Source organism: Arachis ipaensis, chromosome B10 (genome assembly GCF_000816755.2).
Source record: "Arachis ipaensis cultivar K30076 chromosome B10, Araip1.1, whole genome shotgun sequence".
Taxonomy (NCBI): Eukaryota; Viridiplantae; Streptophyta; class Magnoliopsida; order Fabales; family Fabaceae; genus Arachis; species Arachis ipaensis.
In genome coordinates, this window is record NC_029794.2 from 4,376,994 (window position 1) to 4,392,880 (window position 15,887).

A 15,887-nucleotide genomic window follows, 5' to 3' on the forward strand; every position below is an offset into this window, starting at 1 on the left:
TAAATAATAATAATTTTTTGTTTTTTACAGTATTTTTAATTAAGAGTTTGTTACTAATCAATAAGTTATTATAAATATAAAGTAAGAATCGAATTTTCGCATTTACTTAAATAAATTAGTGAGTTAACTACAATACCATCCAGAATGAACAAACTTAAATTAGTCAGATAATTAACTCATTCATCAGTTTAAATATGTGTTGGGATTCGAATTTCATCTTGTATATACATCAATTTATTAATCAATAATAAATTTTTAAATAAAATTTAAATTCATAATAAATTAATCTTTATTCTATTCTATTGAATTAGAAGCCAAAATACTGCGAAAATCCAAAAAAACTTACCAACCGAAGTTTATTCTGAAAATAGTAATAGTAATATTTGTGTTTCTTCTTTTACAAAAGCAGTATAGTGCAGCATTTTCGGAAGGATGCTGGTAACCAAAGGTCCAAAGTTAATTCGGTGATTGAGATTCAAACCCCACAGGGGGCTCCACCTTCCATCTTCTGTGGTCCTAACTCCTAACTAGCAGGTTTATACACCGCAATATCATCTTCATATCCACAATATATGTTGAAAACTGTACCTCAATATTTTCAAACGTGTCTACTTATTTAGTGGGTCCAAATGTTACAAAAAGGGTTTATACCTAATATGGTAAAAACTCAGATGAGGTCGATTTCACGTAAAGTTGATACTTGAGAGCCGTTAGATGAAAATTTAGTCAAATCAGTCAAATCATTTAACGGTTCTCCGGTATCAACTTCACGTGAAGTCGACTGCACTTGAGTTTTCATTTTATAATATAACTAGTGTATGTTCCCGTACCTTGTACGGGATAATACATAAAATTATATTAAAAATTTTATTAAAAAATTAAATAATATATATAATAAATATTATTATAAATATTTTATAAAGTTATAATTAAAATCAAACTCTTAAAATTTTTAATATTAAAATATTAAAAATAATTAGTATTTATCTTAATCAATTTGAGTTTATTAAGTGATCATCTCACTCGTCCGCTTAAACAACTATTAGGAGTTAGAATCTCGCCTTGTGTATATAGCAATCCATTGGCTAGCGATAAACCCTTAATAAAAGGAGTATCAATACGTGGTTAGACTTGGCAGGAATTTTCGAATACGCAGGTACCCGACCCGTCTGTACTCGGATGAAAAGGGTAATAACTTGACTCGAGTCGGGACAGATTTTGCTTAAGACAGGTATCGTCGGGTTTAGGGTGTACCCGCCCCGAATATATACATATAAACACTTTTTAGTAATTAGGATTTGTCTCACATCACATGATTCATAACTTCAATCTATACTCTATAGCCATGCAAGATAAACTCAATCATCCTCACCTAAAATCTTCTTCTTCTCGACTTCTTCACAAAAAAACTGCATAGCTCATGTCATGTTGTTGCTGAGTCCATCGCCGCTTACCTATTCACAACTCCCATCTTCCTTCAAAGCCAGAGACGAACCCACGTTTAATATAGAGGGGGCATTAGGCCCCACAAATTTTTTTGAAAAAAATTAATACTTAAAAAATGTGTTTAAAATATACGCACAAAGCAATAAAATTAAGATAGAATTATAATTAATAATTAATAATAGATGATAACTTGGAACTTTTTCTTTTTAATATTGTATTACTAGAAGTGAAATCCTTCATCATGAACCAAACTATGTGTTGAGCACAACTATGGCCATTTACAAAACGTCAGTGACGTTTTGTGTTTCTTCAATTAAAATAATATTTTTTATTACAAAACGTCAGCGACGTTTTGTTCTTTCATGATTAAAAAATTTTTTTTATCGCAAAACGTCAACGACGTTTTGTGTTACTACCACAACCGTGTAGAACACCAAAATGATCAAATATTTTTGTATTTCACATTAAAATTATTCATATATAAAAATTTTAGCCGATAACTTGTTACTTGTCACATAATTTTTCTTGATCTTATTTAGAAAATGTATAACAAAAAATTCACACTTTATATCTCTTATTATGATCTAAAAATAATGATTGAATAATAAGAGGGGCCTAAATAAAGCGATACATCCCTTTTTCTTTTTCTTTATCAAATTCAAACACAAAAACCTATTGTTTAGTGAAAACATATTTAATTTCCTAATTAATTTTGTCATTTTAATTTGAGAGTCAATGATATCATATAGTGTATCGAACGTAATAACATTTTTATTTTATTAAAAAAAAATGGTTTTTTATAGTATCTTTTAATTTGACAGCCCAATGATTAATCCGTCACAGATCTAAACTTCATTTAAAGGTTTATTGCTGTCTCGCTGATCAATGAGTTGCTACATATATAAGGCACAATTTAAACCTCTAACTTACTTAAGCATAATAGTAAATTAATTACTAGATTAACCCAATTTAATTTAATTTTATAAGAATTTATGTATAGATAAATCCAATCAAATTTATGTTTGAAATTGTCTATATATGTAACTGAAACATGTAAATTTTAAACAAAAAATATATGCATATAACTGTTAAAAAGTTTCTTCCATCACTGTATTTTCTCTAAAACTAAAACTTTCTATGAAATTTGTTTGGTGTTAACCGTTAACAGATGAAAAATCTTTGGAAATGTACACTAAAATCAGTCACTAAAGTCAGTTATTAGTATAAAATATATGCTAAATATAAATACATATTTAAAATAAAATATTTATATATAAATACATTAGTGACTATTTTAATGACTAATTTTAATGTACAGATAGTTTCTAAAATCTCCTTCCACTTAGACACCCAAAAAAATCTCCTCAAAGAGAAAAGGACAAACTAAACGTGATGTCATGTAGCTGACTTCAGCATTATAGGTCATTCGGGTAGTTAGTGATTTAGTCTCACTTCCCCAATCAAATTACCAATATGACATGTGAAACCCTAAAACATGTAAAACAATAAGCATAGTTTGAGAAAACCCTAAGTATATTTTATTTTTAGTATTTTTGGTTTTTACAATTTTGCAAAAACAGTGAAGATAATGATTTTTTCTTTAAAAAATGTTGGAAAAAAAGTACATAATAATACAGTAGTACCTTTACACATTAAATACATAATGATTGAACTCTTTTTTTTTTGTACTTATCTTAAGAATCACTATCCGAGTAGTTCATTGGTTAGCATATTATTATTAAGAAAGAAAAAAGAAGGAAAAGAAAAGAAACTCGTTGTCAATACATTAGCCACACAAGTGTTACAAGTAGAAGCACATAATGTTATAAAATATCATGGTTCACCAACATTCCCGTCAAAGATTCATCGAGTACACCATAATCTAGAATAATTCAATCCACAAGCAAACCAACTAAAAGGTGCTTTAACATAATTATTGACTTGCTCCTTTAATTTGATAAATGATATCTTTCTCATAATCATTATTTTTGCTCATGAACTTAAACTCAAATTGCTTATAATTCATGACTGATATTTCTACACAATACGTTTAATTAAGCTACTAAATAGTAGTTGTGATTAAAGCAATTCTTTCACTAACAATAAATTTTTAAATAGAATTTAAATTTGCAACTAATTTGTGACACAAAAATATTTCACGGAATCCTATGAAGTACGGACATTTCGTTGAGTTGTCGTGTCCGCGTGTCGGACACATTTCGGATACGACACTCACCGACATTTGTTCGACACGCGTGTCTGTTGTGTCCAACCATATCTTAATAAAAAATAAAAAAAATTTTCTCCGGAAATATCTGGACACACCTAAATACCATCACGTGTCAGCGTGTCCTGTCTTATTCTTAACATATATTTTTAAAATAAATTTAGATATAGTATATATTATTATTTATTAAAACAAAAAATATTTTAAATACTTGATATAATTAAAATAATACATTAAAAATAATTAAAGATTTTAATTTATATTTTAATATCAATAAAATATCAAAATATCATTACAATTTATTTAAAAAATACTTTATATTTTATATGTATGCGTGTCCCCATATCATGTAAGATTTTAAAATTCGCGTGTCGGCGTGTTTCGTGTCGTGTCGTGTTCCGTGTCTATGCATCATAGACAGAATCTAAAAAATGGTATTCATGTCGGATGAAGATTCCTTTTCTCTCGTGGCTGAAAAGTATCACCATTGTTAAAGGAAGAAGAAAGAGAAAAGGAGAATCCGAGAACCCAGTAGTAACCCCATCATCCTTCCCCTGCCTTAGTGCCTTTAATCAAAGCTGCAGGAAATGGGGTAGTGCCATTCGTTTCATGGGCATATATGTAAGATTTGATTTGATATCATTTTTATCACTTGTCTTTTTCTTTCTTCATAAGTATGTATTTATATGCTATACATACCAAATTAAAGAGTTGCACTACTCACATACATATCACTATATGAATGAATCTTATCTAAAATCTCGTCCAAGGGCATAAAGCCAAAACTTCATCCACCCCTTTGTCAGTGGGACCCCACTCGCTCACTCTTTTCACAATAATATCTATCTTCCCAAATCCGGAAATCCCACATCAAAAACAAAATTTTTGTATAAATTTTGTGAATCCATCTTCTTCTACCAGCTAAGATCATTCATAGCCAGCTATAAAGGAAAGTAGGAGACAAGGTCTCAAAAAATAAAAACTATTGGACATATTTCCTCCCTAACAAATTGTTTATCAATGACTACTCATATTAAATTATCTTCATGTGAAGATGATAATTAAGAACTATTCAATAATTTGAAATATTTAATTAAATTATTATCTAATTATTTTCAATTATTATCTCTATATGAAGACAATTTCACAAGAATAATTACCTTATTTGTCAATTACCTTATTTGTCACTTGAAATAAGTCTGCAATGTTTGTAATTCAACATATTTAAATGTAAATTGTGTCTAAATGTATTGATTTATGAACGGAGTCAATTTTCATAACAACATATATAGTGGTTCTTATGAAGTTTAGACCATAGTGACTACAATAGTGGGTGGTGGCTTATTTTGTTGTTAAATTCAGCGATTAATATCTTAAGTTTCAAATTTTACAAGTCAAACAAAACTCAACAGTTAGGTTGTTGTCTCAACATAAATGAGACCATGTACTTTCGTGTCTATGTTTTAATAGACATGTATACCAAAAACAAACTATGTTTTAATAGACATGTATACCAAAAACAAACGCTGCCTTATTGATCAATCAAACTTAAAATTGACTATTACGTGACACCTCCCAGTTTACAAAATTGTTTTGATTAAAACAAAGTTGGCAGTCTTCAATTCACTCATCCAGTTACAAGGCTTCCTAATTTGGCAACTTGGGTTAAAACAATGTGGTTTAGGTCCACCGTCACTAGAGGCAAGGGTAGCACCAAAGGAGGGACCAACTAGCAAGGTTAAGATGGTGAAGATGGTGAAGCTGGCAAAAGCGTGGTGGCCGGAGGTGGGGAGTCGTAATGGGTGGGGATGGGAGGAAAGGGGGTCTGCTAGTAAACAAAGTGTAACCTTGAAATTGATACATAGATATTATATGCCTTATGCCTGTGTCATATTGACCAAGTCCATCACAATCTTCTCGAGATTGTAATGCATCATGCAAAGGGACCAAAAGACACATAGTTTTCCAGAAATCTGCTTAAGAACTAATAAATCAAATCCATTTACCCTCATATTATTTATATTTATACGAATTATAAGTGCATATGCAGCTGACACAAGTTGATAAAAAATTTGTGTGGATGCAATGCACGGCACACACACACACAACCAAAAGAAGAAGAAGAAGAAGAAGCTTTCAACTATGTGCTTGGCCTAAAAATCAATTCCCTGTCACATGAATGTCACAACTAAAACCAGAGAACGTCAAAAACAAACCTTCCAGTTTTTAATACAATGGACCTGGTGGAGTACTACCAAATCCAGGACACTGCAATGATTCATGTGAATTTGGGTTTAGGCACATGGCCATTTGGATACGCAGGACTAAGCTTTTGAATCCAATGCCGAAGACCTTTCTTATGATCATGGGAAAGAGGGTTTTGTACCAGAGTCAGGGTCCCGTCTTGGGCAAGCGAGGATTCGAATTGCTCTAATACCTTAACAATCTGCCAGAAATCCGGCCTCTTATCGGGTTGCGAGGACCAACATTGCTCAATTAAAGCTCGCATAGCAGGTTGGCAGTCAGAAGGAATAACTGGCCTTGAGTTCTGAAAAGATAAATAAATAATAACACGTCACAGAATTACTAGAGACAAGAACTAATAAGCTGCCAAAAAGAAACAAAACTGTTTACCAGAAAACCACAATTACCCCCACATTGGTTGATCCTATGAATTAAATATGCTCCATTTGACTAACCTATCATCTTAAATGGGATATCATTCAAGAAGACATCAGAACTTGTAACCATTTAAGATATGTATATCAATGTTTTAGCTTTATAAATCAACCTGCATAAATTCAATTTAATTTTCTCTTGTGACTGTTCGCCACACATGCCAAGATACATTAATGGTAGCTGCTTTTAGATTTTTCTAAAAATTTGAAAACTAATGTATCTGAACACAGTATTAAAGAACACGATATCACATCATGAAAACCTTGCCCACATGATATTCTTATGAATCAAAGCCTGTACAATTTAATTACAGAGGACATACCTTATTTACTACAGCAAAAGCAGCCTGGATTGGAGTCATTTCCTCATATGGTATTGTTCCAGTCAACATTTCCCATAACATAAGCCCAAAACTGTAGACATCAACCTTTCTCCCATAGGATTTACGTTTGATCATCTCAGGCGCCATCCATCGGTAGGTGCCCGGGTCATCAGCCAATAAATCACAGACTACCTCCTCACAAGCAATTCCAAAATCCGCAATTTTGAGGTGGGAGTCTTCGTCAATGAGAACATTCTCTGGTTTAAGGTCTCGATGAATGACACCTTGAGAGTGTATATATTCCATCCCGCGAGCAATATCTAGAGCAAAAGTTATTAGCTTTTGTAGAGACATAGGTTTGTGCTGCAACTTATGCAAGTATGCCCTCAAAGAACCTTCTGATAGATACTCTGTGATGATACAGTAAACCGGTGGCTTTCTGCATGCTGCTACTAACTGGAATCAGATTAAAATATTTGAGAAAACATATATAAATATTAACAGCATCATTATTACACTACATTATGTCAAATCCATGAGAAGACCATCCATGAGGTGGTCAAACGAGATCTACATGTAAACGGTCTCTCTGTAGACATGATACATGACAGAGTTCAATGGCGTCGTTTGATTCATGTAGCCGACCCCACCTAGTGGGACAAGGCTTCGTTGTTGTTTGTATGTCAACATGATATTAACTTGCAAATCAGACCAAAAAATTAGCTATACCAATCTTATTCAACTAAGGCATGAGAGACAGTGTTTGTAATAGGCATATACTCTTCACAACAGCATACATAGCCATATACCAAAAAAGGGAAAATATCATTTTACCTTTATAACATTCGGATGGTGAAGATGAGATAAAAGGGTGGCTTCTCTAGCGAACTGATTCTCTAACCGAGAAGCCAAGGTTCCATTTTCATCATCATCAGGTACTCTAATAATTTTAACTGCAACAGACTCTTCCTTATATACACCATGATAAAGCCGACTATGAGCGCCATGAGCAAACTTAAGGCCAAGAAACAACTTAGAGAGGTCAACATTCCATCGTTCATCTGTTTCGGTAACCTTTCCTCCTCCACTGTTGTCTAAACACTTGGTCCAGGCTAAATCCTTTTGGTGGTTTGAGTTATTATCTGGTTTCACTAGCCCATTTGGACTATTGGAACGCGATTTCAACCTCAAAACCTTACTTTCCCCAAGCTCCTTGCTCCGCAACTTATCCATGTTTCCCTCATTGCTGGGCTTCCCCCTAGGACCTGGTGTTGAGAACCTCTTTTGATCATGCCGTGCTTCCCTAAAGGTATCAGAAAGCGAAGTTTCGGGCAAGGGTGAAGAAGATCTCTGCGGGTAAGAAGGTCTTGATTTCAGACCTGAATTGTGCTCTGTCTCAATGCTGAGAGGAATAGAAGCAAGTGTCGAAGGATTCAAGCGGTGGCACACAGTATGAGAGAATTTTGTCCTCCTTAACCAAGAATTGTGATCTTCACCCATTTTATTCCCAAGTTTCCCCCCTTCAAAACCTAATTAAAGGTCTCGTAACAAAATTTCAAACTTCTCTAGGCCGCAGCTTGAAAATTGCATTAAAAAACTAGCTCAAAAACCTATATTTCTTTCTTCAGATCCTTCAACAACAACTAGTGCAAAAATCTAAGCAAAAACATCTGATTCTTATCTAGAAAATGACCAACTGATTCAAAACCCCGAAAAAAAAAAACGGAAGGATTGGTTCAAATTAAGAGCTGCAGAGTTACAAAGGTAATTAAGAGGAACACTAATGAGCAATGAATCAAACAGTTGGTGACCTTACAGAAACTCTACAGCCAAACACCCCTTATAGGATCAAAGTCAGATCCCACCTTCCGTAAAAGCCTGGCATAAAGAAGAAAGAAACAAAACAAAACAAAACAAAACAAAACAAAACAAGTATATTATCTAACAGAAAAGGAAAAGAAGAAACAATGCATAATAAACAAAGTGAAGAGAAAAAAGAAAATGACTTTATTCATGAGGAAGAGGTGCATTAAGGTGTTACCTCAAAGGGGATTATAAGGCTTTTAGGAAGATGGAAAGATCAAATCGCCATGGAAGAAAGGGTGTTCCTGGGTGGCTTAATACACATGACGAGGAAGTAGTAATTATAATGCGATGTTGTTGTTGGGAATGAGAATAAGGGTGCAGCAGCGAATCCCATGTTTTGGTGAACGAAAGAGAATCCTTGTTTTGCTCCTCCTCTTCCTTCTATCAGACCGTAGATTACGATTGAAATTGAATTGAATTGAATTGAATGAGATGAGAGATGGCAATGCATGATGCATGATGATGATGTGTCAGTGTGTGGAATAACACTCATCATGGACGTGCTGGTGGAATGTGGGGTCCACCCTTGTGGAACCCACGTGTCAATATCACAGAGAATGTAGTACGGTTGGACTTTCTCATAGTGCGATATATATATGCTTTTTTAGGTGAACACGCATTATTGATGGAATATAATAATCACGAGACCCGAATCTATATTCTAGGGTTTACGCCTCTTGATGGATCTAATAAATTAATCCAGTCCAATACCAAAACAAACTTTACCACTCTGTACGGTTTGCACGGATTCAACTCTATTCTCGTTAATTTTGTTTTCCTTGTTCCGCGAACTAGTAAGTAGTAATCGGCAATTGTGATTAGTTTACTAGTCTAGGTTTTTTAATTCTAATTCCTTAATTGGATCTGGGATTAATCAAATTTGCAATATTTGGGCCTCAATATTTGGACTGGTTATTTGGGCCGTTCATTTGAAATTGGAGTTTAAAATAGTTATGGGTATTATTCAACTATGGACTGAAATAGAAAGGCCGAGAGATCAATCATCAAAGATGGTCCTTAAATGAAACTAGAATCTAATTTAGGTGGCTGCTTATTCGGTGATATATCATATATGGCAAGCAACGTATCTCAAATACGGGTGGCAATAGGTAGAGTAGGGTAGGGTTTGGATCCAACTCTAATTCTACTCGCGGGTTGAGAATATCCCAATTCTAATCCTATCCGTTCTTAACCTGCAGGTACCCGACCCTACCCGCGGGTTACAAAAAATATATAATATTATTATATAACTTAATGATAATTTAAAATAGAACTGATTTTTATGTAAAAAAAAATATTAAATTATCAATTAATATTTTCCTATAATGCATGGACACTGACACGGACACGGGACACGACACGACACGGGACACGTCGACACGCGAATTTTAAAATCTTACATGACACGGGGACACGCATACATATAAAATATAAAGTATTTTTTAGATAAACTGTAATGATATTTTAATATTTTATTGATATTAAAATATAAATTAATTTTTTAAATTATTTTTAATGTCTTATTTTAAGTATATCAAATATTTAAAATATTTTTTGTTTTAATAAATAATAATATATACTATATCTAAATTTATTTTAAGAATATATATTAAGAATAAGACCGGAGACGCTGACACGTGATGGTATTTAGGTGTGTCCAAGTGTGTCCGGAGAAGAATTTTTTATTTTTTATTGAGACACAGTTTGGACACAGCAGACACGCGTGTCGGACAAGTGTCGGTGAGTGTCGTGTCCGACACACAGACACGGCAACTCAGCAAAGTGTCCGTGCTTCATAGATATTTTCCTTTTAATAGTTAAGGATCTTTTATATTTAGTGAGAGGTCTTTGGTTCAACATCCACTTAAAATATATTTTTATATAAATATATAACATAAATATATATAGAGTGCGGGTTAGTCGGATAGGGTTGAGGCTCAACCCGCACCCTACCCGACCCGCACGAGAATCCTACCCGTACCCTATCCTACCCGCTGTGGATCGAATTGGCAACCCTACCCGATCAGATGGGTCGGATTGGATAGCCGCAGATTAGGGGTGCACAGACCCGGCCCGGCCCGAAGGCCCGGCCCGGTCCCGAATACTTTAGGGACTAATTTGGTGTGATTTCATCGGGTCTAGGGTCGGGTACGGGTCTCAAAAATAGACCCGGTCATTGTTTCGGGTCGGGTCCGGGCCATAGCTCGGGTCACCCGAAGTCGGCCCGGTGGCCCGGTCATCATACACAATTAATATTTTGTGTTATTAGTGATAGATCATGACTATTCTTATGTGGAATTTAAGTATTGTAAACCTTAATATTTTGTGTTATTAGTCATTATAAGACTATAAATTAATGTTTTATGTTTAGAATGCATAAGACTTTAGACTAATACATAAGATTGTGTTATTTGTATTGATTTAAATATTAGTATTGATTGTGGTTATGCTTTAGTATTGATTGTGGTTATGCTTTAATTTTGAAGAAGGGTTGGTTCTTGTTATATTTTTCTAAGTGAATTTTACCATGTTAACTAATAGTTGGAGTCTTGGAAATTTAAATTTTTTTACATGCTAGCTTACAAGAAGGTATCAACGTAATGTAATGTTAACGGCCCGGTTTTTACCCGGTTTTCACCCGGTATAATTGTGGCCCGAAAGTGTATTGGTTTCATCGGGTCTAGGGTCGGGTTTGGGTCTAATAAATAGACCCGGTGTATATTTCGGGCCGGGTCTGAGTCACATCAAACCCGGCTTCATCCGGCCCATGTGCACCCCTACCGCAGATAAATACATATTGCCACCCCTAATCTCAAAGCGACTTTCCATTTTAATATAGTCATATAGGGTCAAGGGAAGAAGAACCTAAAGAGAGATTCTTCCTTGGGTCTAGCCGTCTAGGTACAATAGTTTGTTAAGTATAAGGTGGTATTAAACCTACTAATCCAAAGATGACTACTTCTGCCATATTACTTTCATTGTTGGTAACAAAACTTTTAAGAACGATCCTTGGCAATACAAAATAATGTTCGTGATGAAATAAATACAAATTAATAACATTTTCGTTGAGAGAAAGTATAAAAAACCAACTTTACTGTAAGTTCATTTGAATAACTTTTTAAAAATTAGGATTTTAAAGATCAAACCATTGACATCGTGCTCCGATTGCCGCGAGTCTGGTTTATCGGAGTCCAATGAAATCCGCACGTCGCAGTAAAGAGAATTGAAAGCGGGAAGAATGGCAACGCCGTCTAAAAAATTTTTTTTATTTAACTTGGGATGTTTTTTTCAGAAAAAATTATTATAAAAATTTGTTAGAAAGATTTAATTATTAAAAAGAATCTTTAACATTAAAATTATTTAAAAAGACTAATTTTATATTATTTAAAAAAGGACTAAATTTTTTTGTGAAGAAATAAATATATCTTTAGATTATTTTTTATTTATTTCTTTTTTTGTAAACATATTTTTTTTAATTATCTATTATATTCAAATTTTTATTCTTCGTCTATAATTTATAGAGACATTTGTTACTGCCAATCACAAAACATAACATTTGGGAGTATACTAATATCTTACTATTATCATATATAGAGTAGTCAATAATGAATATCAAATAAATTATTCAAAACTTGTGGAATTTGTCTCGAGAGATCTCTTTCTTCAATTATTCAAAGCTTAACCCTTGAATCAAATGCAATAATCGGTGTTGATCTAATACCTTTGTGATAGACACCCGACTCAAAGGTAAGTTGATTTTTCAATGCTGCATTTGGTATACCCTTGCACAAACATTACTATTGAGTAATATGTTTCTTTCAAATTTGTTTTTAGATTTTAATGTTTTTTAGATTCCTCGAAAGCAAGGATATACCAAATACAGCATTAGAAAATCAACTTACTTGCCAGGAGTTGTCTATCACAAAGGTATACAAATATTTCACGCCAGAGACCAATTAGATCAACACCGATTATTGTATTTGATTCAAGGGCTAAGCCTTGAATAATTGAAGAAAGAGATCTCTCGAGACGAATTCCACAAGTTTTGAATAATTTATTTGATATTCATTGTTGACTACTCTATATATGATAATAATAATAAGACATTAGTATACTCCCTACTACTTCCAGGTCTTACGTTTTGTGATTGACAGTAACAAATGTCTCTATGAATTATAGATGAAGAATAAGGATTTGAGTATGATAGATAATTAGAAAAAAAAATAAAAAAAATAAATAAAAAAATAATCTAAGAATATATTTGTCTCTTCACAAAAAAGGTTTGGTCTTTTTTTTTAAATATTATAAAATTAGTCCTTCTGTTTGGTTAACTAAGGGGATTGGTTAGTTAATTAAGTGACAATAACATTTCAGCGCAACCGTAATTAGAACTGGGCATATATATTATTTTCTACATAAAACATGCATGTGCATGGGACATTTCACATTTGTGAAGCACTCGGAAAGGGTTAACGAATAAGAAAAAGAAAAAAAGGGGGGTAAAAATGCAAACTCTTCATTCTCCCTCTTAATAATAAGATACAATGTTACAAAACCTCAACCGCTGTACAATGCATAGTGGATAGCTTGTCCAACAAATCAACCGTTAACATGGAAGCTCTTGGCTTTGGCTTTGGAATAATCCTGTGAGATTGTTGAGAATATCCCATTGATGATGATGATGATAATAAAGGGGTTGTTGAAGTGTTCCTTTCACATGGACCTAACCACTTAGCTTGCATGTACCTATGCTTTCTCCATGGCCCCATGTGCATTTTCTTTTCTTTCATGCACCTTTTTGCAGCCATGCATAAGATCTTGATCAAGTTCGTTAGTCTCTCCACCTTCCCCACAAACACTTCCGGGAGCCGCCGCACCAGCCGGTTATAGTCCTCGCTTCCCCTCGCCATCTCGAACTCCGCCCGGAAGTTTAGTTCTATCATCACTCTTATTACCTCCCCTTTCTTTGAGCTTGTAGTGTCTATCACATCCAAAAACTTGTGTTCACCTGCACACAGTTATTTTAATATTAAGATTTAGATAAATAATTTAAAAGTGTAGTGTATTTTTATTTAATTAGTGATTATTCATATTGTTTAAAGAGACTTGCTACACATATAAGTCTTTTTGGCATACAAGTTTATATAAGTTAATTCTAACTTAATAAAATTCACTTTTATAATGTAAGAAATAAGAAGAAAAATTTTAAATTATACAAAATTTATCAATACACATACATAAAAAATTTTTAAACAATATAATATAAATGACTTGTATAAACTTGTATGTGTAAATAACTTGTATGTGAAGAATAATTCTTGTTTAAAATGATCATTGTTTACCTAGCACTTCCCATAATTTAATTAAAAGTGATAAATATTTTTTATGAAGGGGTTAGTGACAATAACCAATATCTAATTCAAATGACAAGACGTTCTTATCCATATCAATTTTCTAAGTAACTTTTTTATCCCTAACTCACTTTTGAATTGTGCACCTACCATTCAATATTCTTATGATTTACACTTTAATACTCCCACTAGCTAGGTGTAATCTTATAAAAATAACCCTACAGATAAAGTGTAGAGTTAATTAATAATCTAGTGAGGATTTTGAAAAGGGTAATTAATTTAACACTTTTTCAGGTGAAAACAAAATAAATGGAATAAAATAATTTAATATATGGTGAATATTCATCAATATTTTTATCTAAATATAATAATTAAAAGTTTTTTTGGACAATTTTACCCTTTAAATAAAAATAAAAATATTAAAAAAAAAAACTGATTTATATATTTGTGTTGTCGCTGTATTTTTAGTTTTAAAATACTTGGCAAAGAAACAAAGTAATATCAATTATCTGTATTTGTGACTGTAATGTTTGCATATGTCTTTGTATCAATGATGTATTTGATGCATTATTCTTGAAATTAATCTATTCAACTAGTTAGTACATGCATCACAAAACGAAAATAATCAAAGGAAAAAAACAAGACAAAAGGAAGAATATTTGCCTATTTGGTTTCAATCTAATCTTAGACCCACCTTAAAGATTTTTTTTATTAAGAGAGGCGAACAAGTCAAAGAAAATATAATAAGAAAACAACTCCACTAAAAAACTAATTAGAGGTTTAATCAACTAAAACCAACTAGTAATTAAATTAATTTATTAAAAAAATATAAAAAAATTAAAAATTAAAAAAATATCTAATCCTAATTCCTAATAATAACAAACACCCAAATTTATTGTTTAGATTATTTTAGAAATTAAATTAAAAGGAAGTTAACTTATCTTGACTTATGACCTACTTGGTTTCCATAGTTTTCCATAAGGAAAAAAGAATGAGCAAGTTGGAAGACAAAATTGTACAAACCTGAAGGAATGTCTGGTGAGCTTCTCCATTTGGTTTTACAGATGGCACTATCAAAACCTGCTTTCTGAAGCCGCCTTGAAACTTCCCTCATCAAGCAGCTCCGGCACGAGGTGGCCGCCGCCATCTCTCTCCCGCAGCCGCAGACGCTCTCTTCGCTTTGTATTTCTTGAAGCGCTTCTTTGGTTGCATGCCTAATCCTTGACTCCAAAGAACTTGTTCTGCATACATTTGCCTACAACAAAAAATTTTACCTCGTTTACTAGCTGTTGTAAATCGCGAATTTCCAAAAACGTAAACTGATAGAAAGAAACAACATGAATAATTATATCTCTAACCACCACGATAGATAATGAGAACACCACTTTTTCAGATAGAGTAATTTAATTGGTTAATTACCTGCAAAATCTGGTGTTGGTTGTCCCAAAAAGTTCTATTATCCTCAAGGTTACAAGTATCATCATCGTTATCTTGATCATCATCATGATGTTGATCCAACTCGATTTCATTAGAGTCATCACTACTGCAAGCACTATAGATGTTTGCATCATCAAGAAACTCGAATTCAACGTCACCAACAACACAACTTGTCTCATGTTGAGGTTGTTCAACCACGTAGCTGAACTCGAGGGTTTTTACCCTGCGGCGACTCGACAGGAACCTCGTTACTCTACCACCCATGGTTGTTCCACCCATGTTGACTCACTTCCTCACTCACTCTCTCTTTCTTCTCTCTTTAAGCTTGGTTTGGATGATGTTGTAATTTCCAAATGCATTTTATACCGAAATTGTGGCTTAATTGGGCCCACCACAGGCCCAACTATTGGGCACTAATCGCCGCGCACATGTGGGTAAATTCTGGATGCCTACGTGGCGTTATGTAAGTGGTTGGTTCAGATCTGACCAGTCGTGTGACTCGAGTGGAAGTTGGGCCAGACAGCGAGGATCCACGTAGGTGAGGTCCAATAATTTCTCT

At 33.3% G+C, this 15,887-nt stretch overlaps 2 protein-coding genes across 2 annotated transcripts; both read right to left on the reverse strand.

Annotated features, from left to right (window-relative positions):
- On the reverse strand, positions 5,662 to 8,984 carry LOC107623505 (serine/threonine-protein kinase HT1). Its single transcript, XM_016325810.2, has 4 exons — positions 8,716 to 8,984; positions 7,509 to 8,552; positions 6,675 to 7,130; positions 5,662 to 6,221 (listed from the first exon to the last, which is right to left on the reverse strand). The coding sequence occupies exons 2-4, from the start codon at positions 8,172 to 8,174 to the stop codon at positions 5,952 to 5,954; spliced, it is 1,392 nt and encodes a 463-aa protein (XP_016181296.1). The 5' UTR covers positions 8,175 to 8,552; positions 8,716 to 8,984; the 3' UTR covers positions 5,662 to 5,951.
- LOC107624081 lies at positions 12,889 to 15,683 on the reverse strand. The gene is made up of 3 exons (XM_016326528.2): positions 15,311 to 15,683; positions 14,915 to 15,146; positions 12,889 to 13,548 (listed from the first exon to the last, which is right to left on the reverse strand). The coding sequence occupies exons 1-3, from the start codon at positions 15,605 to 15,607 to the stop codon at positions 13,088 to 13,090; spliced, it is 990 nt and encodes a 329-aa protein (XP_016182014.1). The 5' UTR covers positions 15,608 to 15,683; the 3' UTR covers positions 12,889 to 13,087.